This window comes from Motacilla alba, chromosome 6, assembly GCF_015832195.1.
Source record: "Motacilla alba alba isolate MOTALB_02 chromosome 6, Motacilla_alba_V1.0_pri, whole genome shotgun sequence".
NCBI classification, from domain to species: Eukaryota; Metazoa; Chordata; class Aves; order Passeriformes; family Motacillidae; genus Motacilla; species Motacilla alba.
Window position 1 is genome coordinate 2,873,547 of NC_052021.1, and position 26,125 is coordinate 2,899,671.

The window sequence follows — 26,125 nt, forward strand, 5'->3', positions numbered from 1 at the left end:
GCCTCTCCCTGCCCTGCCCAGCCCCGGCTGCCGCCAGCGCCCCTGCCGGCCGCGCCCGGAACTGCAGCGAGGGGCGAGCGCTGCGGCCGGGCCGGGCCGGGGCTGGGTGTGCGCCTGCGCGGGGCCCGCGCTGCGCTGGGGCTGGATGGAGCTGCTGCAGCAATGGAGAGCGTGCGGGACTGAGGGGTGATTTTTATACTAATGAAGGATCTCTATGAGAGCTCCTTAATTTCACAATTACAATAATTCGGAGGGAGGGGGTAAACATTTTCCATTGCCAGGGAGGCTCCTGCCTTCCTTAGCAGACACCTGTCCTTCAAACCAGAACACCCCATCCCTCTGTGCCCCGGTGTGGGGAGAAGGGAGGGAGGGATGGAATAGGGGATAAAGTGGAGCCCAGGAAGGAGAGATCAGTGTGGGGAAGGTGCATTTTTAGGAATTTTGGTACTTCTCATTCAGTTGCTTTCATTTGTTTGATAATAAATTCAATGAAATTTAATTTCCCCAGTCCGGACCTGTTCTGCCCAGGATGGGTGAGAGATCTCTGGCTGCCTTTCTGGAGAGCCCCGAGCCTTTGCTGCTGTGTTCTGTTGCCTGCCCCGGGGCAGCAGGAGAGGCACAGAGCGCTTCTGCTGGCCCCGGGCACCTGGCCCGGCCCAGCCCAAGAATCCCTGCCATCATTCCCTGCACCATTCCCGGCCCCACGGCGGCTCCGGCTCCGCGGGCAGGCGGCTCCAGGAGCTCCGAGTGGGCAAAATGGGAGCGAGGGAGAGGAGGCAGCTGCTGCCAGCGGGTGAAATGTCTTTGCTGCCGGCTGGCAGGGAGAGGAGCAGGGAGAAAGTGGTGCCAAGGAAAGGGCAGAGAAAGAGGGACAAGGCTGGAGCGGTGGAAGGCAGCGGGGATGGCCATGGGGCAGGCGGGCATTTTGCTTTCCAGCTCTGTGGCAGGAAACCAGGAGCTGTCAAATCCCTGCAGGAAAAGAGGGCAGAAATAGCAGGTGGTGGAAATCACTGACAATTGGGATTCATTTGATCTGCCTGACCTGCAAAGCTGACAGACCCTGAGCACTGCCAGCGTTGTGATGTGTCTTGCCCTGCCCCTCCCCTGGCTGCAGCAGCGCCTCTGGACACGGGCCCCGGGTCTCTGAAGGAGCTGCCCCGAGGCACAGGGAGGTGCTGCTGCAATAAGAGTGAGAGAATAAAATAACCAGAATAAAAAGCTGCCCCACCTGCTCTCCTCCACCTGGTAACATTAAAAGAGCTGCCCTGAGGCACCGTCAGGGCTCAGTGCTGGGTAAAAACTGTCATGGGAAAGGCTGGGAGATGTGAAGGGAATAAAATTCAGAGATTGGTATGAAATATTCTAAAAATACTGCACCAGTAGTAAACACTGCCGTCGTGTGACAAAAACCAGCTGTATTAAGGGTCTGTGAGTCAGGCAGGACCAGCGTTGTGCTTCCTCATTCACTGAGTAGCGGCCGATTATAAGAGGCCCTGAGAGAGTGCAGAGAACAGAGAGCAGACAGACAGTAGCCTTTTGAGGAGACTTATTCAGAGAGTTCCTTGGGAAGCAGCCCTTGAAAACAAAGGAGTCCAGGAAAGGTGGGCACGCTGCAAAACAGAGACCTTGAGGGCACAGGAACAGATGGTCCCTGTGTGCCCAAAGATGAGTCAGCAAGGCAGACATCCAGCCCAGATGGGCAATGACGTTTGGAAGGAATTCAGGAAGAAAAGGAGGTTGTACCATCTTTGGAAGGAGGGTCAGGTCATCCAGGAAGTTTTTAAGGGGGTTGCTAGGATATGCAGGAAAAAAAAATTGGGGAGGCCAAAGCTTACTTTGAACTTAAATTGGCAACTTTTGTAAAGGATAATAAAAAATGTTTTTACAAATAATGGTAAAAGGAAGGGTAAGAGCAGCTTTTGTTCCCTTTTGGATGCAGGAACTGCAGGAGGGAACTCAGTAATTGCAGATGAGGAGAAGGCAGAGGTGCTCAAGGCCTTCTTTGCCTCAGCCTTTAGTGGGAACACAGCTTGTCCTCAGGCCAAGTGTCCTCCTGGGCTGGGGGATGGTGTCAGGGAGCAGAATGGGCCCCCTGTGATCCAGGAGGAGGCAGTCAGAGAACTGCTGAGCTGCTTGGATGTCCATAAATCCGTGGGCCCAGGTGGGCACAGGGCTGGCCCCAGCAAAGAGCCTGAGGGACAGCCCTGGTGCCTGGCCCCAGCTGGCTGCAGCACCCTCACCAGCACTCTCTGGCCCGGCCATGCAGCCAGGGCTGAGCCCAGCACAGAGTGCTCCTGTCCCAGCCCTGGGCTGCAGCTTTTCCAGCAGTGAGCTGTGGCACACAGTGCCAAAGGCCTGCTGGAGCCCAAGCAGTCCAACAGTCTACCCCTATTTAGAAACAGCAAGTCTAACAAAGTCCCGTCCCCGCGGGGCTGGCTGAGCCGCTGTGACTCATGGGCCCTGGCAAATCATCCTTTGCTGCCTTGCATCCCGCCCAGGCTCTCTCCCGACCGCTCGGGCTCCGGGCCAGCGCGTCCATCGTCCAGTGAGCCCAAAGCGAGCTCCCTCCGTCGCTCCTCCCCGCGGCGCTGGCGGCTCGGCCCGGCCCCAGGGGAGGCCGCAGAGGCCGCGCTGCCAAAGGCCGGGCCGGGCCCAGCAGGGCTCTGGAGCAGCCGCCGGGACACAGAGGTGTCTCCACAGGCACGGCAGGGGATACTCGGTGGGGTTTTTAAATTCTGCATTGACAGGGTAACATGGAGGTGTTTTAAAGGATTTGATTTATTATCAGTGTCGATGAAGAGTGCGAGCTGGGAGATGGAAGAGTCAATGTTATTCTGGTAAAAGCTAGCTTCTTTCCTGGTTACAATATCTTAGAAATGTTTTTCAGCCTCTTAGCTGAAAACTTTTGCCACACAGCACTACTGTTACTTCTAACGCCAGTCACCTCCGTTTGTACCTCACGAGGCTCTGTTTCAGTGCATCTTTCACGGTTCCAATTCTCTACAGCACCTGGTCTCTTTGCAGGGCCGTATTTTGAAACTCGTTCAAACAATCTCTCTCTCAGCAATGTCATCTCTGCTCCGTGGCCTTCCTAAGCCACCACGCCCTATCTCAGTGCCTGCAAACAGAGGTGCAGGGCTGTGTGAGCTTTGGCAGGTTTTGAGAATTCTTTACAAATCCATTTCTCACGTCTTTCTTTCTTTTTTGTGCTGTAAAAACTTTTTTGGTTCTCTTATTTATTATTTCTTGTATATAGTGAAGCATATAAGGTACTATTACTTATACTGTTGTTATGTAACTAATATTTCAAAATTTATTTTGTAAACTTTTTTTTAGTTAAGGTATATTTTTTTAAAAAAATTGTTTAATAAGGATTTATTGTTTGTTTTAATTTAATTTGTTAAACTTTTCATTTTTGAAGATGTTTGTGGATGGACAGAGTGGTTAGATCAGTTTATGTAATATAATCTTTTAAAATTTTATAATTATGTTTATGTGCTAGTAAGAGAAAATTGATGGTGGTTTTGTTTTGTAAGATTGCATATAGTTTAATAGTACTAATATTAGCTATATATTATTAATAATAATGGATGTCGTATTGAGTTTTTTTTGTTTAATTAATACTCTGGTTTAATTGTTTTAATGTTAGAGTTGGGGTGAGTTGGGGTAAACAGAAATCTGATGTAATTTGTTTTGTAGGATTTTAGGGGTTAAAAATTTTATTACAGGGTTTTTTTATAATGATGGGTTGACTTTTTAATGGTTTTTAAATTTTTTTTAATATTAGGTGTAATTATAGTGAGTTGCTTGTTTTATTGGCTATTTTTATATTTTGAGGGAATGTTTTCTAGGTTTCATTGTTATCAATGAGTTCATATTTTTGGTAATTTCTGTGGGACTTTGTTAACATTGATAGTTTTATTTCAGGGGTACAGGAGTGTCCTGAGTGACTTTCTGACTCTCGTATCCCCATTTGCAGTCCAGCCCAGAATAAGCTGTGTCCCTTTGGGGCTGGCTCTGAGGGCGAAGGGGCAGAGCAGGAGGCGCAGGCTGTGCTCACCAGCTGCCCCCCTGCTGCCCAGCGCTGCTCCTGGGCTCAGCTCTCTGCAGAGCGGATGCCAGGGCAGAGCTCTCCTTCGCCCTCGGGGAACTTTGGCTGCCTGAGGCAGAGAAGTTCCCTGCACTGTGGGTTTTCCTGTTCTTTGGAGCTGTTTACACTGCTCTGCACTGAACACAGGAAAGCGCCTGCTGCTGACAGCTGTGGCACACCGGGAAAACCTGGCACCAGAGGGACTGATAAGGGACTGATAAGGGACTGATAAGAGACTGAGTGAGCCAAGCCAAAGCTCACACAGGGGACTTTCTGAGTTTCTCATCTCTTACAACAGTGAGAAGCTCTATTGTTTGATATTGATCAATTTTTTTGTGCTGGTGAATGCTTTGCCTGTTAAATGAACAGGTTTTTACATTTTTATCCAAGGAAAGCTTTATCCCAAACCACTTGGAGGTGGGGCAGCTTGGATTTGCTTTCTAGAGGAACGGCCTTCAGAGCTTTTTCTCCCAAAATTGCCCTGACCCAGGACACTTGGCACCACTTTCTCCCTGCTCCTCTCCCTGCCAGCCGGCAGCAAAGACATTTCACCCGCTGGCAGCAGCTGCCTCCTCTCCCTCGCTCCCATTTTGCCCACTCGGAGCTCCTGGAGCCGCCTGCCCGCGGAGCCGGAGCCGCCGTGGGGCCGGGAATGGTGCAGGGAATGATGGCAGGGATTCTTGGGCTGGGCCGGGCCAGGTGCCCGGGGCCAGCAGAAGCGCTCTGTGCCTCTCCTGCTGCCCCGGGGCAGGCAACAGAACACAGCAGCAAAGGCTCGGGGCTCTCCAGAAAGGCAGCCAGAGATCTCTCACCCATCCTGGGCAGAACAGGCCCTGACTGGGGAAATTAAATTTCATTGAATTTATTATCAAACAAATGAAAGCAACTGAGTGAGAAGTACCACAAATACTAAAAATGCACCTTCCCCACACTGATCTCTCCTTCCTGGGCTCCACTTTATCCCCTATTCCATCCCTCCCTCCCTCCTCCCCACACATGGGCACAGAGGGCTGGGGTGTTCTGGTTTGAAGGACAGGTGTCTGCTAAGGAAGGCAATGGAAAATGTAAACCCCCTCCCTCCGAATTATTGTAATTGTGAAATTAAGGAGCTCTCATAGAGATGCTTCATTAGTATAAAAATCACCCCTCAGTCCCGCACGCTCTCCATTGCTGCAGCAGCTCCATCCAGCCCCAGCACAGCAGCGCGGGCCCCGCGCAGGCGCACACCCAGCCCCGGCCCGGCCCGGCCGCAGCGCTCGCCCCTCGCTGCAGTTCCGGGCGCGGCCGGCAGGGGCGCTGGCGGCAGCCGGGGCTGGGCAGGGCAGGGAGAGGCGAGCGCAGGGTCCCGGGCAGCGAGCAGGGGGACAGGGCCCTGGGGCACCACGGGGGACAGGAAGGGCCCGTGCGGGGCTGCTCGCACAGGCACAGCCTCGCCCCACGGCAGGAGAAGCGCCCCTGGGCCGGGTTATGGCCAATGGCAGGGAATTCCCTTCCCCAAAGAGCAGCTCCGACCATCCCTCCTCCAAGGACGACAAAGAGGCAGCAGCTGACAGAGCCTTGCTCACAGTCAGGTGCCTGATGATCAACGTGGGATTCCTCCTCACCACGTGTCAGCTGTTCTGCTTCCTCTTCCATGGACAGTCCAAAAGTGTGACATTCACACCAGTTTGTGATGATTTCCAAGGGGCCAGGGCGATTTGGATTTCCCATTTGCACTGGTTGTGCCATGAGGACACTGCACTCCCTGCAGGCAGCATGGGTGGCAGGATGGATTGCAGAGACGTTTCCTTTGCAGCCCCAGCCCAGCGCTGGCTCTGGGGATGGACAGGCACTGAGGTGACCCTGAGAGGCAGTGCAAGGCACAGGGTGCAGCTGAGGAAGGACAGCCCTGGGCTGCGCTGAGAGGGGAAGCTGGCACTGCCCAGCGTGGAGAAGGTCCTTTCTGCAGCCCCCGTCACAGGGGAGCTTGGGCCTTGCTGCAGACATACGGCCGCGGATTTGAGCAGTTCTCACTCCTGAATCTCTCGTCAGCCAGGTACACGCACTCGGCATCGCCGAAGACAGGAACCCTGCAGGGAGGAGCAGAGGCAGCGCTGGCTGCCAGGGGAACACCTTGTGCCCCTGTCCGGCCAGGCCCTGCCCGGCTCCCCGGCACTCACCGGGAGCTGTAGCTGCTGCCGTCCCCCCAGTGCAGGCGCTGGCCCCGTCTGCGCAGCCCGAGCCAGTAATCGCCGTTCCCGCGGAGGCGGAAGAGCAAATCCTGCCCGGGAGAGAGGAGTGGCAGCTGCCCCGGCCCCTCGGGGGGACACGTGCCTGGGGCTGCCCCCGCACGCCGGGGCTCCTTCCCTGCAAGGCCCCGGCCCGGGGCTGCACCCCCAGCCCTACGGGCCCCGAGCCCGGCCCAGGAGCACCCCCAGGCTGCCCTCAGCCAGCCCGCACCGCCCGCAGCCCCTCACTCACCATGGCCCCCTCATCCTTGGCAATGGCCAGGGAGGCGTTCAGCTCGGAGCAGCGTTCCTGACCCTGCTCCCAGCTGCCGTAAGCCCTTGAGAAGTAGTAGCAGACCCCCTTGTGCCCAACCCAGTCAAAGGGACAGCCCAGAACACACTGTGGAGTGGCAGCTGTCACTGGAGCCTGCGGAGCTGCAGGGGCAAGAGGAGAAGGTCTGAGCATTGCCCTGTGCAGGGAGCAGGGAGCCCGCTCTGCCCCGAGGGGCTGGGCCCAGGCTGCTGCCCCTGCCTTACCTGCCAGCACAGCCAAGGCCACCAGCAGAGCCAGCAGCAGCAGCAGCAGCAGCAGGATCAGCAGCGCCGTGCCCTCGGGATGGCGCCTGAGCCGTTCACCTGGAGCAGGAAAGAGCTGCTGGCTGCCAGAAGCAGAGCCGGCCCTGCAATCTGCTCAGCCCCTGCCCAGGGAGCACAGCAGGGAGCCCTCAGCCAGTGTGGCCCTCGCTCAGCTGGCAGCCAGAGAGCCCAGAGCCTGGGCACGGCCAGGGACACAGCTCTGGCCACAGCCAGGGACACAGCTGTGGGCACAGGCTGCAGCAGGAGAGCTGCACAGCCTTGGGGGCAGCTGGGGCTCTTGCTGCCAGCCACTGATGGGGCCCAGCAGAGCACCAGGCCTCTTCCACACCTCGGGAAACAGCCACACACCTGCCAGCCCTGGCCTTGGGAGGGGACACTGGCCCCTCCCTAGAGGCCCCAGGGGTGGTCCTGCACTCACCCAGGAGTCTTCTGAGTGTATTCCCTGTTGCTGATCTGTTCTCCGGGGGCTCATTCACCATCTCATGAATGGAGCAGGGTTCACTCTCCTCCTGCTCACAGCCGGCATCACTGGGCGTGCAATAAACAGCACCTTGCTCTGGAGACATCAGGAGCGCCGGCAAAGCCTTTGGGAGCTCGGCCTCGGGAGCAGCTTTACAGCGGCGCTGGTGGCACCCTGCAAGGGACACGATGAGCGGTCAGTGCTGCTGCCGGCCCTGCGGGAGCCCGAGGCTCGGCAGGGCGGTGGCAGCTCCGGCTGCGCTGTCCCCGCTGCCCAGAGTTGCGGCAGCAGCAGCGGCGGAGCCAAGCGCAGCCTCCGGGAGCTCGGCGGTGCCCGCAGCCCCGGCCCCTGGGGCTCTGCAGCCGCTGCAGCCCCCAGCTCCGTGCCGGGACAGGCGCTGACAGCGCCTGCGAGCTGCCGCCTGCTGCTGGCCCAGGGCAGCTGCGGCTCGGAGTCCGCCTGCCCGGGGCCGAGAAGCAGCAGCCCCGGGCTGCTGACCATCGTGCCCCGCATTCCCTGCCCCGCCGCCTTGCAGCGCGGCCACCCCGGGCGCCGGCACGGCCGCTGGGGCTCCCTGCCTGTGTGAAAAATACCCTGAAAATTTTGGCTTTCACATTTATGTATGAGCCTATGCATTTTATTAGTGATTATAGCTATTTAGATATAGTATCAATTATAACTCCTTCTAGCTGGATGTTAGTATAATATAATCTATCAGCTTAAGTATGCACTGTATTGTTCATAGACATAGTATTGTAATCAATATAATATATATGTATCACTTATGGAAATAATAGTGTCATGAACGTACTGTGTTACAGGGCTGAGCAAAACAACAGATGTGAAAAAGGCTTTTGTGTAACTAAAAATAGTTTAAGGCCATCCACTGACCCACCCATACAAATTATGAGATAACCGTGACAGAAACCAGAAGACTAGGGGCCAATTAGAGACATGTTAAAATTAAGGAGGACATACTAAAATATTATCAGAGGATGTGAAACAGCAAGATGGAAACACAGGAAGAAATAAAATATATTGACCTCGCCACCCCCAAGATGTCATGAAGATAAGAATCTGAAGAAGTCAGTAAAAGTAGTTCCCTTTTTCTGAAACTTCAGTTCCCTTTTTCTGAAACATCAGAAACTTCAAAAGAATGTTTGAATAATTTATGAAATATGTGAATATACATGTATCTTTGTGACGTAACAGTATAACGATAATATTGTCTGTATTCATCCCCTGCCTCTCCCCCCCACAATGTGTTCTTTGGCTGTTGGCCAGGAGCACCCCAGCGCTGGCGATATAGTCTTTTTTTTATCCTGTTACTATTATTGTTATTATTGTTATTATTAAACTTTTAGAAACTGTAAGCAGTGAATTTTTTCTTCTTTTTTCTTTTTCACAATTTGCAGGTTCCACCGAGATCAGTTTCAAGCTTCCGTGGCTCTGGGGGTCCTGGGTGTGATGCGCCCCACTTAAAATTACAGCAGCCCGGGCTTTTCCTGCTGCCACGAGAGACCGCAGGTTAACTCGGTTTGTAGGATAAAAAGGACAAAAAGAGAAAAGGGGAGCAGAAACTCCGTAAGAAACCACGGCAACTACCAAACCTGTGCACGAAGAACCGAGACGGGTGAGTATATTGCAAAAGGGGGTTGTGATAAAAATCCAGGACTGTGTGTGCATGTGCATGAGATGCGGACGGGGCAGTTCCCAATCTGCGAGGTGAATGTGGAGTCTTTGTAACCACGGATCTGTCTCCCCACGTGGCGCCCAGCTGGTGACCTGACAAAGCGAATGATGGAGACAGTGAGAACCCGGAATAAGGGAACGTTTAGCTGCTTTGGGGTTAAAACGGGGATTAAGGGATTGAAGAGGAGAGGAATTGCCTGTAATTTTGACTGCAGAAATCCTAATTCCAAGGTAGTACCACACTCGACCCATGTCTGACAGCCTATAGGAATCTTGGTTATGTGGGGGGTTAGGATGGTTAAACGGGGGGGTTAAAAGGTTAACATAGAGCCTGCAAAGGCAAGGTGCAGGGCCTAGGTCCCCAATATATCCTTGAGGCATGACTGGTTTGGCTGATCTGGAGTGTTTAGCTGCTAAGTAGAATAACACTGCCGTAGAGATCTGAGAAACCCATGAGGTCTGCTTGACAACAGGGCTTTTGAGAACCTTGTAGCAGGACCTTTGAGGTTTGTTTATGTGTTGGGGTTTTAATAAGTATTCCAGTTGCGGGGGGAAAAGTTATAAATTAGGGGAATCTTAGAAGGGTTTAAGGCGATTTTTAGGAAAAGGGCATTGTGTAACTACTAAGCATTGGTACAGGAATATCAGAACCTAACTCAACAACAAGAATACTTTATAAGGGTGTAAATGTATGTGAAATATACGTGTATGTCCCTCATTTTGTGTGACTGGCCTGAGAAAGGCAGAGTGCTTGTTGTATTGTTTTATAGTAAAATTTTTGTATCACTTGTATAAGTGCAATTTTGTGTTTGAGTTGTGGACCAGGGTGTGAGCCTTGCATCTTCTGTGAGTGTAAAACCTGTCATAAGAGGTGGTATTGTACTGCCTTTCACCGGAGTGCCTGGTGTCAGGAGTACCATAGGGCAGAACTGGGAATCAGATTTCAGGCAAAAAATTTCTTAATTTCTGTAGGACACAAAGAAGTAGGTAGCCCAAGGATAGGAGAAGCCTGGAGGGAGGCAGAAGCTGAGTCACGACAGGCAGAGATCATTAGTGTGTGGACAACAGTATTTAGTTCCCAGGATTTGCACTATATCTAGGGAGAATTGGGAAAAAACCTATAAAGAGTGTATAGTTAGATTCCCTTGGAAGCTAAGAGAGAAGAAGGGCACCGGGGTGGTGCAGGAGGTGCTGGAACAACCAAATAAGAATGGGACACAAAGCAAGCAAAAAGGAAGCACCCATGGATATACCTCCCTACAGCCCCCTTGGTATAAAGTTGGCACAGTGGGAGCAGAGCCCTGACACAAAGAATAAAACTGAGATCAGTGGGATAAAGAAGAGATAAGATCAGAGTATTTACTCTGGCCCCTGCATGGGTCTTTTGAAAGGGAAATATGCCAAGCCTTAAAAACTTATGTAAATGACAAGGAAGCAGTCAGCCAAGAAGAAAGGGATTATGCTTGCTGGGGGAAGGTAAACTCTCAGGGAGAAGTGAAGGTGTTTAAATTAGAAGACAACAAAAAGTGGTGAAGCAATACGTGGAATAAATAGACTGCACACCCTGATGTAATTATGAAGTGGGTATGTGTGTCAGCGCCCGGCACAAGTGGGATAGCTCTCGTGAAAACTTGTGCCCCAGCCTCGGTCTGAGACACATCTTTATTCACAAAGGTGTTCCATACGCAATACATTACACAACCTTGCCATGCATATTCAACCCCTGGCCCCGCCTGTTCTCACCTCGCATGCTAAATAGTCCATGCCCTTCTGGGCATGTGCTGTTTGCTGTGGTGGTCGCACGGGGGTCTTCCGGTGGTCTCTGAGGCTGGAGACTGTGGTCTTCCTCATGAACTTTTGAACTTTTCTCCTTTGCGCATGCGCTTTTGGTCCCTTGGTGCTTATCTGAGTACATCTGTCAGTCTTGATAAGCTTGGAGACAGAGATGTCCCTTTATCTGGGTTCTTTACGTCCTTTGGTCTCTTCCAGTATTGTTCTTTATGCAAGAAGTTTCAGAAATTTGCATTTTCCTATGCCCTTTGTACTATGGCAGAGGTTTCTTAAGTAAAAGGTTAAAATTCAACACATAATTCTACAAGCTAAAATTTAAATGCTTAATTCATTTTGTTGACTCTAGTGAACTCCAAAAATCTCTATTTCAGTGGGACCCTTTAGACTGCCTCCCCCCGCAAATCCACCAGCACTTAACGCATCCCCTTAGCCTGATGGGCCCAGTCAGCAGACCTGGGGAAGGGCTGCTCAGCGGGAGGAATTACAAAGGGAAGACCAAGCAGCATCACTATACCCGCTCTGGGAAGTTCCACTGGGAGGGTGTCATGGTTTGGCGCTGGCGCAATGCCAGTGCCCCCATGAAGACATATCCTCCCTGGTATCTGCTGTGAGATGCAATCAGAGACAGAGCAAAGCAGGCCTCCACTTGTGAACAAAGAAGGAAAAAAACTTTATTATCTTGCTACTATAATAAAATGAACACACAGAGCAAAAATGGAAACCTTTCAAAAACATTTCTCCTCCCCCCACTCAATTCCTGCAGCATAAAACAAAACCTTAGATCTTTATCCAGTCCATCACCCTTCAAATAATCAACTCTTAGTCCATCTCCACCCTTCCGACAATCACCTCTCATTTCATCAAGGAGAGAAGAGTCCCTCTTGCGCCACAGGCTTCCCCTGGAAACACAGTAGAGTCCAGTTGTTTTTCCACGTCACTCAGCACCACCTTCATGACTTCTTCCTTCCATGTCCAGTGCTCTCACCACTGCACATGGACCAGAGCTGCTTTTAGGGTTCCCTTTTCAAGGATGCTTCGCCCAGTTCCAGGAGAAAACAACAGTCTCTCACCTTTTTGGGACACTTTAGTCCCCCCCCAATATTTCACCCCCTGGGGCCGAGGGGTCTCGAGAGCACCATCACCTCCTCACCTGTCGTCTCCGCTCACATCACTCCTTTGGCACCAAGCCATCGCCTCCCCCTAAAATGCAGTCTCTGTATTACAGGAAAGGTTCTGTCCATGGCCATACAAGAAAAGTCCAGCCAAAAGCCACTCCATCATCTCCTCCCACCTAGAATTCTTCTCAACTTCTCTCGGTCATTCTTCACTTGCACAACTTACATCATACTTGCACGTTTCCTCCTACTTTATTCCTGTCTCTCTTCTCCTTCAATTCCCGGAGGATCAGCATTTGCAAGGTTTCCATCATCCCACAGAAGGGTTAAAATCACAGTCTCTACTCGTCCCGAACTCCCACGCTGGCCCTGCCGGGCACTCTTCCACCGCCCCCCCTTCTCCTTCTCGGCCAGGCCAGTGCTATCAAATTTCAAGGCAGCACTGGCAGCTCTCTCTCTCTATCTCTCCCTCCTGGGAAAAGGGGCTGCCCAATGCCTCTCAGAGTTCTTCCACCCTTCCATAACCTGTGGGGAACTCACTCTCATCCTGCCAGGGCCTTCACCTCCCTTCCTTGCCCAAGGCTCCGGCCTACCTCCCTCCGGCCTCGTGGCTTCCCCTCCCCTGCCCAGCCCGCAGCTGGGCAGGGCAGGTCTGACCTCTCCATCCACCGGAACCAAGAGAGAGTTCTCCTGGTAGTTCCTTGCTTTTAACCCCTGTGTTCTCAGAGGCGTATCCATATCCTCAATGGCCAAACCAGGTGCCAATATTCACATCTGAGCACCTATTGGTTTGACCACCACCACCTCCCAAAAACTCACTTCCTCTCAAACCACGACAGAGGGGCACAAGGGGGATTGGGTTTGTCACTGTCCCACTCAATTCCTCTGAAGTCTTAGCATTCAGAAAGGAATTGAGAGGACTACTCAAAGATCCCATTGGATTAGCTGGAGAGGTAGACCAGTTTTTAGGGCCTAATATTTATACTTGGGAAGAAATGCTATCTATACTAAACCTTTTGTTTATGTTTGAAGAAAAACAGATGATTCAAGCTGCTGGTATGCAAATACAGGAGAGGGAACATGTAAACGGACCCGCTGTGGAGGATAAAATGCCGCTACAGCTTCCCAATGTGGAACCATAATGACCCCAGGGTAATGCCGCTGGCTGGGATACGGGGTGTACCCAGGAGCTGCATCAAAGCCAGATAGCACAGCTCTGAGGGGGGCTAACCAGCCCAAGCTCTGGCAGCGCCTCCAGCCTACGCCTTAGCAAGCCTTTAGTGACAGTTCAGCTCAGTGATTCTCAGCTCATGAGTGATTTCAGCTCGTGGGCTTGCTAGGCTTGGCTGGGGCACGCAGCAGGCACTCGGAAGACCAGGAAAGAGAGGAGAGCGCTGTGTGAGGTTCCAAGACGATGTCTTTATTGGTCTTCTTCGTAGCTCTTCCACGGGGTGTCTCGAAGGGTCTCAGGGACAGCGGATCCGATGAGCCGGGCAGAAAGAGGGGTTTATATAGGGCAAGGGAGGATTGAGAATTGTCCAATGGTAAGGGTTAAAGGAAAGCCACCTATAGCCTTACAGAGAGGTAAGCCAGGGTCCGAGAGCAGGAGAAAGGGGCTCCTATTGTTCAGTCATCCTGACTCAGCATTCTGCCTCTGAACGCCAAGGCAGGTTCGCAGGGCCTGTGCCTGCTACACCAGGGGAAGGCAAAACATGGAAGAGTACGGAGCCTTGCTTACCTGGGGAATTAGGGAAGCAGCTCCCCGTAATCAGAACCCCCACAAAGCAGAGAAACAAAAAGAGGACGAAAAAGGATGAAACCCCAACTGAACGGCTGGAGAGGTTAAAAAGGAATGAGGCAGGAATGGATAGCAATATGGAGGTGGGACAAACACTGTTACCGGTGACCTTTGTCAGCCATGACTGGCCTGATACAATAAAGAAACTAGAAAGATTGAGGATTGGCAAGACAGAGGGTTGAATGACCTGCTAGAAGAAGCCCAAAAGGTATATGTACGAAGAGATGAAGAAAAAGCAAAGGCTAAGTTAATGGCAGCAGCTACTGCTGAAGGAAACCACCAGGCAAAAACTCATTCCTGTAGGGAGGTGAGGCCCCAGTCAGGCCACAACAAGGGGTGCTGGGAGGAAATTAAGGGGAACAGAGCTTCCTGGGAGAGAGGCCCAAGGGAAGAAGGGGAATTTAATAATCAGGGCCCAATCTACTACTTTTGCAAGAAAACTGGACACTTAAGATGAAACTGCCCACAGAGAGAAAAGGATCCGAAAGTTTTCCAGGAGGTTCAAGAAACAGAGGAATAGGGGGGTCAGGGGCTCTATCTTCTGGGGGCAAAATACAAACAGGAGTCCATGATAACTTTAAAAGTAGGCCCCCAGGAGGAGGAATTTGAGTTCTTAGTAGATACAGGGACGGAGAGGACATGTATGTGTAAAATCCCAACAGGGTGTGAGAAAAGCCAGGTTACAATTCAAGTAGTAGAGGCAAAAGGGGAAGGATTTAGAGTGCCAGTCATAAAACATGTGGTATTTGAAGGAACCAACAAGACAGGAATGGGAGAAGTTTTATTTGTACCAGGGGCAGGATGTAATCTGCTGGGAAGGGACTTGCAACTACAGTTAGGCATAGGGGTCCTTCCAGAGTGGGATAAAACAGTAGCTAAACTTCTCAGGTTAAAAGAGGAGGATGAAAACCAAGTTGAAGAAGTAGTTTGGGCCAAACCTGGAAATAGGGGTAAGTTAAACATAACCCCTATAGTCAGTGAAGTAACCAACAAAGACTGCCCAATTTGGGTACGGCAAGATCCACTCTCTCTCGAAGGGAGAAAAGAGTTGAAAACTGTAATTCAAGAATGAAGCAAAGATGGAACTTTAGAGACATCCATGTCTCCGCACAGTACTCTCATATTACCAGTAAAAAAAAAAAAAAAATCAAAGAGGACATACAGGCTCGTCCAAGACCTGAGAGAAGTAAACAAAAGAACTCTAGCTATCCAGTAGTACCAAATCCTTATACACTGTTAAGCAGAATTCCTCCATCACACCGATGGCTCAGTGTAGTGGATCTCAAAGATGCCTTCTGGTCCTGACCCCTCGCAGAGGAAAGCTAAATACATTTGCTTTCGAATGGGAAGATCCTGTTACAGGGAGGAAGCAACTTTCAGTTGCAATTCAGATGGACCAGATTGCTCCAAGGATTTACTGAATCCCCTAATTTATTTGGACAAGCCGTAGAAGAAGTACTGCAATGTTTCCCCATAACACCAGAGGTAATAACAGAAATAACAGTGTGATGAACGTACTGTGTTATAGACGTGAGCAAAACATGAGGTGCAAAAAAGGCTTTTGTGTAACTAAAAACAGTGTAAGGCCATCCATTGACCAAACTGTCCAAGAGATAAAATAACGGTGACACAAACCAGAGCACTGGAGGACAGTTAGAGAATACATTGTGAAAATTAAAAGAACGTACTAAAATCTTATCAGAGGATGTGAAACAGCAGGATGGAGGCACAAGAAGAAATAAAATATATTGACCTGACACCCAGGATATCATGCATGCAAGCCGGAGTGGGAAAAAGTCAGAAAAAGGAGTTCGCAAAACATAAGGAAGTTCAAAAGAATGTTTGAATAATGCGTGAAACACATGAATTTACATGTACCTCCGCGAGGTAACAGAATAAAGATAACACTGTTTGTATAGGCCGATGTGTTCTTTGGCTGTTGGTCAGGAGCTCCGCAGAGCTGGAAATATTATCCCTTTTTTATATTATTATTGTTATTATTATTATAATTATAATTATTATTATTATAACTCTAAGCAGTGAATTCTGTTTTTCACACCTGTGAACGGGGGCACCGGCACAAGGAACTCGCCAGAACCCCCCCGCCCCTCACCGCGGCCCCTCCGCCCGCAGCGAGCCCCGAGCTGGGGCAGCGCCGACCGCGGGTCCCACCTGGGCTGCAGCCGCTCCGAGCTCCGCCGCCGCCTCGCCGGGCTCCGGGTGCCGCCGCCGCTCCGCTCCCGGCCCGACACAGCGGGCACGGCCGCCGCCGACGTCGCCGGGGGTTGTTTTTGCCAAACAGCACAGGGAAGAAGCGAGGGGCGGTGCGGCGAGGCGGAGGGTGGTGGAGGCTGGGTTTGAGCGACTGCACAGGGAAAGCATTGTCAGGGAGCCCAAGCAGTGCAGATGGAGGCTGCTCGGGAACCAAGGCATTCAGTATGTTTGGCCAGAGATAACGAGTCACAGATGGTGAGAGCTGGTGAGCTTTAAGGCAGAGGGACTTTATTAGATCTGTTATTTGTAAATGGACATGTGCTGCTTGGAGGCCTCCTGCAGCACGGTGATCATGCAATTACACTGTTCTCAATATTTGCTGATATCAGGAGGAACATCAATAAAGTTTTTACATTAGACCTCCTGTGGGCAGACTTTGGCCTATTTAGGTGACTTATTCAGAGAGTTCCTTAGGAAGCAGCCCTTGAAAACAAAGGAGTTCAGGAAAGGTGGGCATGCTTCAAAACCGAGATCTTGAGGGCACAGGAGCAGACTGCCCCTGTGTGCCCAGAGATGAGCCCACGAGGCAAACGTCCAGGACGTATCATCTTTGGAAGGAGGGTCAGGTTTCTCAGGAAGTATTTAAGGAGCTTGCTAGGGTATGCAGGAAAAAAAAAATAGGGAGGCCAAAGCTCAGTTTGAACTTTAAATGACAACTTTTTGAAAGGATAATAAAAAATGTTTTAACAAATATATTAATGGTAAAAGGAAGGGAAAGACCAACCTTTGTTCTCTTTTGGATGCAGGAGGGAACTCAGTAACTGCAGATAGGAGAAGGCAGAGGTGCTCAACGCCTTCTTTGCCTCAGCCTTTAGTAGGCAATATTTTTAATAGTAATATTTTTCAATATTTTCTTGGTGCCATGGAGGGGACTGAGGCTTCCATGAGTATATCTGCAGAGGACACTGAGCTGGGAGCTGTGTCCATCTGCTGGAAGGTAGCAGGGCTCTGCAGGGAGACCTGGAACTGTTGGATGGATGGGCAGAGTCCAGTGAGATCAAGTTTGATAAGCCCAAGTGGCGAGTCCTGCACTTTGGCCACAATCACCCCTGCGATGCTCCGGGCTGGGGACAGTGAGGCTGGACAGTGCCCAGGCAGAAAGGGACCTGGTGGCACTGGTCGACAGCCGGCTGAACATGAGCCAGCAGTGTGCCCAGGAGGCCAAGGAGGCCAATGGCTCCTGGCCTGGATCAGGAATGGTGTGGCCAGCAGGAGCAGGGAGGTCACCCTTCCCCTGTACCTGGCCCTGCTGAGGCCACACCTGGAGTGCTGTGTCCAGCTCTGGCCCCTCCGTTTGGGAAGGACCTTGAGACCCTGGAGCGGGTCCAGAGGAGGCAACGAGGCTGGAGAGGGGCTGGGAACACAAACCCTGTGAGGAACCACTGAGGGAGCTGGGGGTGCTCAGCCTGGAGAAAAGGAGACTCAGGGGTGACCTCATCACTCTCTACAGCTCCCTGAAGGGTGGCTGTGCTCAGGTGAGGTTGGGCTCTTTCTCCAGGCAGCACTGACAGAACCAGAGGACATCATCTTAAGCTGTGCCAAGGGAAATGTAGGTTGGATATTAGAAAAAGGTTTTAATAGAAAGGGTGATAACATACTGCAATGGTGGTGGAGTCACCAGCCCTGAATGTGTTTAAAAACAGACTGGATGTGGCACTGGGTGCTATGGTATAGTTGAGGTGTTAGGGCTGGGTGGACTCGGATGATCTTGGAGGTTTCTTCCATCCCATGGGTTCTGTGACGGCGGGCAGCCGCTGCCTCGGCGGCCTCAGCGCAGGGGGGACACGGGGGCACCGGCACAAGGAACTCGCCAGAACCCCCCCGCCCCTCACCGCGGCCCCTCCGCCCGCAGCGAGCCCCGAGCTGGGGCAGCACCGACCGCGGGTCCCACCTGGGCTGGAGCCGCCGCCGTGCCGGAATGACACGAGCGGGGAACCGAACACCGCCGCCCCGGACCCCGCCAGACTCTGCGCGTTCGGGCGCTGCCGCCGCACTTGAATACCGGTGCGGATGGGGGTGGGGCTTCGCCAGTCGGACCAATCAGCGCGCGGGAAAGCAGCGAATGGCGGCGAGCAGGAGGCGGAGATGAGACCCGCCCCGCCTCGCGTCACGTCACCTCACGTCACCTGGCGTGTTGAGGCGGTGGTGCTCCTGCTCCGAGAAAGCCGTGCTGAAAAGAAACTCCGAACAGCAGAAAAGCTCATGAAGAACCGCAGCCCCGGGGAAGCCGCTTCTGGGGCTCTCAGCAGTGAACGATGGCAGGGATTCTTGGGCTGGGCCAGGCCAGGTGCCCGGGGCCAGCAGAAGCGCTCTGTGCCTCTCCTGCTGCCCCTGGCAGGCAACAGAACACAGCAGGAAAGGCATTCATTAGCACAGTGGGCTTTTAACCATCATGCTCACATCTCAAGGACATGCAGAAATCATTCTAATCTCAAGGAAGGAAAAGTGTCCTGGATATTTCTCATCTCAGCAGGAGCCTAAGGAAGCCCTCAACAGCAGGAGATTAGGATAACTGCAAGGCTGGATTCTGGAGCAGAGGGAACAGGGTGTGCTCCTCAAGGCCAGACCTTCACCCGCAGCAGCCAGAAGGTAAAAAACAAGGATCCATCAAAACATTAAGTAGGGAACGGGTTATCAAGGGTTTTATAAGGAAAGAACAAGGTGTGGGAAACAGGACCTGGAAGGTGAGAGAGGAAGGAAAACGGGAGGCACCTGAGGCCTCTTCAGATTCGAACACAAAAGGGAAAAGAAGGGGGGAGAAGGGAGGACGAAGGGAAAGCAAAGCCTGGCACTGAATTCTACCGCCGCCGGCACAGGCCTGTGGTCGCTGCCCGTGCACACGCAGCGCTCCCGGCACAGAGCGCGGCGCCGCCGCCGCCATCGCGCCGCTCCTCCCCGGGGCGGAGCGCGGCCCCGGCGCGATGGAGGCGCTGCGGCGGCCGGCGCTGCCCGAGGACGCGCTGCGCTCCCGCCTGTCGGCGGCGGCGGGCCCGGGCGGCGAGGCGCTGCTGCGGCGCTGCGCTGAGCTGGCCCTGGGCCGCTCCGCCCCGCTCCTGGCCGCCTGCGTGTGGCAGCGGCAGCCGCTCCGCCTGCGCTCCGTGCCGCGCCGCGGGGAGCCGGGAACGGGCCGGGAGGCACGGCGGGAGGAGCGCCCGGAGCGGGGCACGGTGAGGGGAGCCGGCGGCCGGGAGCCGGGAGCGTGTGAGGGGGAGCCGGGAGCGTGTGAGGGGAACCGGGAGCGCGGATGTGAGGGGAACCCGGCCGCCGGAAACCCGGAGCGTGTGAGGGGGATCCGGCGGCCAGGAACCGGGGGTGTGTGAGGGGGACCCGGGAGCATGTGAGGGGAAACTGGGAGAATGTGAGTGGCACCATGCTGCCGGAACTGAGGGCTTGTGGGGGAGACTCGGCGGTCGGGAACTGAGGGCGTCTTAGGGGGACGCGGTGGGCTGGAACCGGAACCCGTGAGGGAAAACCGAGGGCGTGTGAGGGGGATCCGTCGCGCTCGAACCGGGGCGTGTGAGGGGAGCCGGGGCGTGTGAGGGGAGCCGGGGCGTGTGAGGGGCACCCGGCGGCTCCGCAGACTCTCGGTGTCACAGCACGGGTTCAGCCAGTGAGGCATCTGGTGCCCCCTCCCTGCTGCAGCGGGGCCATCCCCGAGCACAGCACACAGGATTGTGGCAGCAGCAGGGTCTGGGATATCCGCAGGGAGGGAGACTCCGCAGCCCGTGCGGACAATCTGTTCCTGTGCATGGCGCTGCTGAGCCGCCTCTCCTCTCTCTGCCCCGTCCAGGCGACACCCCGGCGCACTTGGGCGGCACCACGGTGTTCGGGGATAACGTGGAGGATGAGTGGTTCATCGTGTATCTGCTCCGGGAGATCAGCAGGGAGTTCCCGGGGCTGGCAGCCAGGTGAGGCGGGTCCTGCTGAGCTGCTTTGCTGGGAGGGCTGCCGAGGGGCAGTGCCTGGGCTCTGAAGGTCCTGTCTTAACATTGCCCGTCCTTGGAGGTGTTTCCCCATGCCGTACACCTGGGAAGTGTCCAAGGGCAGGTTGGATGGGGCTTGGAGCAGCCTGGGCTAGTGGAAGGTTTGCCTGGCTGTGGCCGGGGGGTTGGAACCAGGTGTTGATCTTTAAGTTCCCATCTAACCTTAGACTTTCTGTGGGTTAATCAATAGTAAAAAAACTCCACCAGACATGAATTCAGAAGTGTGCTGTTGTGCTCTGCAAGGCTTTTCCTGCTAAGAAACCAATTTCTCCTTGGCCAGCATTGATGACAACGCTGGAGAGTTTCTCTTGATAGAAGCAGCTGATTTTCTCCCCAAGTGGCTGAATGCTGAGAACAGTGAAAACAGGGTGAGTAAAACTTGTGTACACTTGGCAAGGGGGCCACAGTGGGCTTTCATGTAGCAGCTGAAGTTTTCTCTTGCACCTCTAGCCAAGGTGTCTGACTGCCTCTGAAAACCCAGAGTGCTGCCTGTCCCTTGCTGTTGCTCCCTTCAGGAGCACTCCTGTATCCGATACCCGAACTTTCAAGCTCTGCTAGAACCACTTGGATTTTTGTTTGTTACCATATTGTGGAGTGTTTAGGGCAGAGGATTTGCTGCCCTCAGAGCAGGGAATGCTCAGGGCTGGAGTGTGTCTGTCTCTGTAAGGACACAGGCTTTGTCTGGTACAGGTGAAATAATGAGCAGACACCTTCACCTGGATATGGATGGCTGCTAATGGCAGTGGATTGAAATGGAGATCATTCATTTGGTTATTTTTCCCCTACTCTGAGATTCTTCAAAGGGCTGGAACACAACACCAGAGTCGATTGCAAGTGTGTACCTGGAGTGTCAGGCTCGTATTTCCCTTCTGTTTGAGGGAGCAGACAGAGTGAGGGAGTTGAGAACATTGCACTCAGGGCTTTTCTTAGCATCAGGAACCAGCTGAGGTCGCCTGTGGCCCCTGAAATAATGCTTGTTAATCCCGGGATGCTCTGAAGCAGTTGGGTTATGCTGGTTTCCCTGAGGCACTTCTCTGCTTGAAGAGAAACGTGGTATTATTGTTGTTAAGGAAACAAGATGTGTTTGATGAAACTTGTTGCAGTTCAAATGGGGATTTTTCCTGGTGGGATCGTGCTCTCTGCCTGCCGGAGCTTCCGGAACCCGGGCTGGCTCTGTGCGCTCCTGCAGCCACAGCAGGGGTGGGGAACAGCTGGGCACTGGGGTTTGCCCAGAGCTGCACCCAAAGAGCTGCCAGCTCTGCAGTGCACGCTGCTACAGCCACGGCAGGGAGCGGGTGAAGGAGGAAGCAGGAGGCTCTTTGTCTTGAGCTTCCACGGGGAAAGGGTATTCCAGGTGGAGGGAGCAGGACAGAAGGAGCCCCTGGCCCTCGATTGCAGGGGTTTTGTTCAGGTACAGGCCAGGGCTGGAGACAAACAGCTCAAAAGCAGGGAATGCTCAGGGGAGGAGTGAGGGGATCACATCACATGGGCCAGTGGGGCATGGTGGATTAGGGGAGAGCCAAGGGGGTGTTTCAATGGGGGATTGGCCCGGGGGTGAGTGGCAGGGAACGTTCAGGAAAGAGGGGCAGGGTTGCCTTGGCAGGCAGGGAAGGGACTAGAACAAAGGGAGGGGAGTAGCTCGAGGGACAGCTTTAAGGGAGGGTAGAGCTTAGGGAAAACCCAACTTGGGGAAAATGTGGGGGGAGCACAGAATGAATGAACCGTTTAACAATAAATTATTGAAATAAACATGAACCACAACAGTCAGGCCAACTGGCCTGTAATTACCAGGATGCTCCTTCCCAGCCTTGCTGTGCACGGGTGTCCCACTGGCCAGCTTCCAGCCACCTGGAAGCTCCCCAGTGAGCCAGGGCTGTTGGTAAATGATGGAGAGCGGCTTCCCAAGCTCATCTGCCAGCTCCCTCATCCCCCTGGATCCCACCTGGGCCCACAGATTTATGGATATCCAAGCAGCTCAGCAGTTCTCTGACTGCCTCCTCCTGGATCACAGGGATCATTCTGCTCCCTGACACCATCCCCCAGCCCAGGAGGACACTTGGCCTGAGGACAAGCTGTGTTCCCACTGAAGGCTGAGGCAAAGAAGGCCTTGAGCACCTCTGCCTTCTCCTCATCTGCAGTTACTGAGTTCCCTCTCGCATCCAAGAGAGAACAAAACTGGTCTTACCCTTCCTTTTACCATTAGTATATTTGTGAAAACATTTTTGATTGTCCTTTACCAAGCAGAGCATTAACCCCAAACAGAACACAAATGCAGTCCGCAGCGAACTCCCTGCCCCAAGGAGCCGCTCTGACCGTCCTCCTCCAAAGCTGAGAGAGAGAAAGACAGAGCCAGCAGCTGACAGAGCCTTCTTCACAGGCAGGTGCCTGATGCCAGAAGTGGGATTCCTGCTCAGCACATGTCAGCTGCTCCTCTTCCTCTTCAAGAAAAGTGCAAGAGTGTCACATTCAGGCCTCTTCAGGATAATTTCCAAGAGGCCAGGGCGATTTGGATTTCCCACTGGAGCTGGTTGTGCCATGAGGGCACTGCACTCCCTGCAGGCAGCATGGGTGGCAGGATGGATTGCAGAGACGTTTCCTTTGCAGCCCCAGCCCAGCGCTGGCTCTGGGGATGGACAGGCACTGAGGTGACCCTGAGAGGCAGTGCAAGGCACAGGGTGCAGCTGAGGAAGGACAGCCCTGGGCTGCGCTGAGAGGGGAAGCTGGCACTGCCCAGCGTGGAGAAGGTCCTTTCTGCAGCCCCCGTCACAGGGGAGCTGGGGCCTTGCTGCAGACATACGGCCGCGGATTTGAGCAGTTCCCACTCCTGAATCTCTCATCAGCCAGGTACGCGCACTCGGCATCGCCAAAGACAGGAACCCTGCAGGGAGGAGCAGAGGCAGCGCTGGTTCTCTGGGCCCTTAGCTTGGAAAGAGGGGTATTCTATTCCCATCCGTTAGATGAGAAGCAGTTATCTCCTGTTAGCTGGGCATTTTTCTTTATCTACTCCACAATCAATCCTCCCTCCAAGAGATATAGTCCATTCATGGCCAATGAGTGCCACTGCATGGCTGATAAAATTACATCAGCCCACTTTGAGATGTTCCACCCAATGGGAGGAGCCAAGCATTCCTACCAGGATACAATCTGAGGGTTGAAACACCAGGGCAGCCTTTGCCCATTGCATTCCCAGAGGAGCAGCTTTCTTCTTCCTTGATTCCCAGAGAAAGAGAAGCACATCGACACCAGCCCTGGGCCTTCAGATCAAAACTCCATCCTTCTACAGGACCCCAAGAGAACCACAGCTGGCACTGCAGGAGGGCTGCAGTCACCATTTAACGGGACTGCTGCCAACACCCTGCCCAGGAGGGTGTCCAGTAATAATCTGACCTGGTCAACCGGGGGTTTATTTTGGTTGTATTATTTTGTTTGTATTTTTAGTTCTCCTAGTCAAGAAGTGTTATTCCTACTCCCATATCTTTTCCTGAGAGCCTTTTAATTTGTAAATTATGATAATTCAGAGGGACAGGGTTTACATTTTCCATTGCAAGGAAGGCTCCTGCCTTCCTTAACAGACACCTGTCTTGCCAAACCAAGACACCTGGGAAACACCTTGTGCCCCTGTCCAGCCAGGCCCTGCCCGGCTCCCCGGCACTCACCGGGAGCTGTAGCTGCTGCCGTCCCCCCAGTGCAGGCGCTGGCCCCGTCTGCGCAGCCCGAGCCAGTAATCGCCGTTCCCGCGGAGGCGGAAGAGCAAATCCTGCCCGGGAGAGAGGAGTGGCAGCTGCCCCGGCCCCTCGGGGGGACACGTGCCCGGGGCTGCCCCCGCACGCCGGGGCTCCTTCCCTGCAAGGCCCCGGCCCGGGGCTGCACCCCCAGCCCTACGAGCCCCGAGCCCGGCCCAGGAGCACCCCCAGGCTGCCCTCAGCCAGCCCGCACCGCCCGCAGCCCCTCACTCACCATGGCCCACTCATCCTTGGCAATGGCCAGGGAGGCGTTCAGCTCGGAGCAGCGTTCCTGACCCTGCTCCCAGGTGCTGTAATCCCTTGAGAAGTAGTAGCAGACCCCCTTGTGCCCAATCCAGTCAAAGGGACAGCCCAGAACACACTGTGGAGTGGCAGCTGTCACTGGAGCCTGCCGTGCTGCAGGGGCAAGAGGAGAAGGTCTGAGCATTGCCCTGTGCAGGGAGCAGGGAGCCCGCTCTGCCCCGAGGGGCTGGGCCCAGGCTGCTGCCCCTGCCTTACCTGCCAGCACAGCCAAGGCCACCAGCAGAGCCAGCAGCAGCAGCAGCAGCAGCAGGATCAGCAGCGCCGTGCCCACGGGATGGCGCCTGAGCCGTTCACCTGGAGCAGGAAAGAGCTGCTGGCTGCCAGAAGCAGAGCCGGCCCTGCAATCTGCTCAGCCCCTGCCCAGGGAGCACAGCAGGGAGCCCTCAGCCAGTGTGGCCCTCGCTCAGCTGGCAGCCAGAGAGCCCAGAGCCTGGGCACGGCCAGGGACACAGCTGTGGGCACAGCCAGGGACACAGCTGTGGGCACAGGCTGCAGCAGGAGAGCTGCACAGCCTTGGGGGCAGCTGGGGCTCTTGCTGCCAGCCACTGATGGGGCCCAGCAGAGCACCAGGCCTCTTCCACACCTCGGGAAACAGCCACACACCTGCCAGCCCTGGCCTGGGGAGGGGACACTGGCCCCTCCCTAGAGGCCACAGGGGTGGCCCTGCACTCACCCAGGAATCTTCTGAGGTCCCTTTTGTGTTTGTTGCCGGTTGCTGATGTGCCCTGGGGAGCCAGGGGCTCCCTCACACTCCCATCCCTGCTGCAGAATCCACTCTCCACATCTTCACTCACTGCGTGCTCACAAGGGGCATCCCCCTGCTTGTGCCGAGTGGCTTCTTGTGCCTCAGGCAAGTGCGGTACCCCGGCTGCCGGTCCGTCCTGGAGGTGCTGGGGCTCCTTTGCAACTCCAGGAGTGGAGGAGAATTCACTCTCCTTCTGCTCACAGCCGGCATCTTTTGGACAGGAACAATCAGCACCTTGCTCCCGACCCATCAGGAGTGCTGGCAAAGCCTTTGGGAGCTCGGCCTCGGGAGCAGCTTTACAGCGGCGCTGGTGGCACCCTGCAAGGGACACGATGAGCGGTCAGTGCTGCTGCCGGCCCTGCGGGAGCCCGAGGCTCGGCAGGGCGGTGGCAGCTCCGGCTGCGCTGTCCCCGCTGCCCAGAGTTGCGGCAGCAGCAGCGGCGGAGCCAAGCGCAGCCTCCGGGAGCTCGGCGGTGCCCGCAGCCCCGGCCCCTGGGGCTCTGCAGCCGCTGCAGCCCCCAGCTCCGTGCCGGGACAGGCGCTGACAGCGCCTGCGAGCTGCCGCCTGCTGCTGGCCCGGGGCAGCTGCGGCTCGGAGTCCGCCTGCCCGGGGCCGAGAAGCAGCAGCCCCGGGCTGCTGATCATCGTGTCCCGCATTCCCTGCCCCGCCGCCTTGCAGCGCGGCCACCCCGGGCGCCGGCACGGCCGCTGGGGCTCCCTGCCTGCGAACACGGGGCGCCTCCTGGCACAGAGGGCAGAGAAGCCTCGGCCCCGGAGCCCGCAGGATGCGGCGCTTGCTGCCCGCGCTCGGCGCCTGCAGCGCTTTGGGCTCCGAGGCGCGTTCAGGTTCGTGCCGTGCCAGCCCCGAGCCGGGCACGGACACCTCCCGCCCGCCCGAGCAGCGGCCCCGAGCCCGCTGCCGCACGGCCGGGAAGCGTCCCGGGCACGGAGCAGCCGCCTCCGTCCCAGCGAGAGCAGCCGGCGGGAGCCATCGCTGCCGCGGCACCGGCTCGGCCCCGGCCATCCGGGCACGGGGGACACCGCGGGCAGCCGCTGCCTCGGCGGCCTCAGCGCAGGGGGGAACACGGGGGCACCGGCACAAGGAACTCGCCAGAACCCCCCCGCCCCTCACCGCGGCCCCTCCGCCCGCAGCGAGCCCCGAGCTGGGGCAGCGCCGACCGCGGGTCCCACCTGGGCTGGAGCCGCCTCCGAGCTCCGCCGCCGCCTCGCCGGGCTCCGGGTGCCGCCGCCGCTCCGCTCCCGGCCCGACCCAGCGGGCACGGAGCCCCAGGACAGAGAAAATGTCTGGAGCGGGAGGGATTTGGCC

At 54.9% G+C, this 26,125-nt stretch overlaps 2 protein-coding genes across 4 annotated transcripts in view; both read right to left on the bottom strand.

The window, feature by feature from the left end:
* The window catches only part of LOC119702545 (protein ecdysoneless homolog), a 118,026-nt gene that overhangs the window by 31,366 nt on the left and 60,535 nt on the right, over positions 1–26,125 (bottom strand). The gene's annotated exons all lie outside the window — the stretch shown is intronic.
* LOC119702816 (C-type lectin domain family 2 member D-like) lies at positions 5,301–25,392 on the bottom strand. 3 transcript variants are annotated; one of them, XM_038141449.1, is made up of 6 exons: positions 8,398–8,607; positions 7,313–7,528; positions 6,835–6,933; positions 6,551–6,732; positions 6,250–6,350; positions 5,301–6,159 (listed from the first exon to the last, which is right to left on the bottom strand). In XM_038141449.1, exons 1-6 carry the CDS (start codon positions 8,417–8,419, stop codon positions 6,045–6,047), a joined length of 735 nt encoding a protein of 244 aa, XP_037997377.1. In that variant the 5' UTR covers positions 8,420–8,607; the 3' UTR covers positions 5,301–6,044. The 3 variants fall into 3 exon arrangements, with proteins under 3 accessions (XP_037997377.1, XP_037997375.1, XP_037997376.1); XM_038141447.1 differs by lacking the exons at positions 7,313–7,528; positions 8,398–8,607 and adding an exon at positions 24,727–25,392; XM_038141448.1 differs by lacking the exons at positions 5,301–6,159; positions 6,250–6,350; positions 6,551–6,732; ... (1 more) ...; positions 7,313–7,528; positions 8,398–8,607 and adding exons at positions 22,744–22,885; positions 23,664–23,764; positions 23,965–24,146; positions 24,249–24,347; positions 24,727–25,359.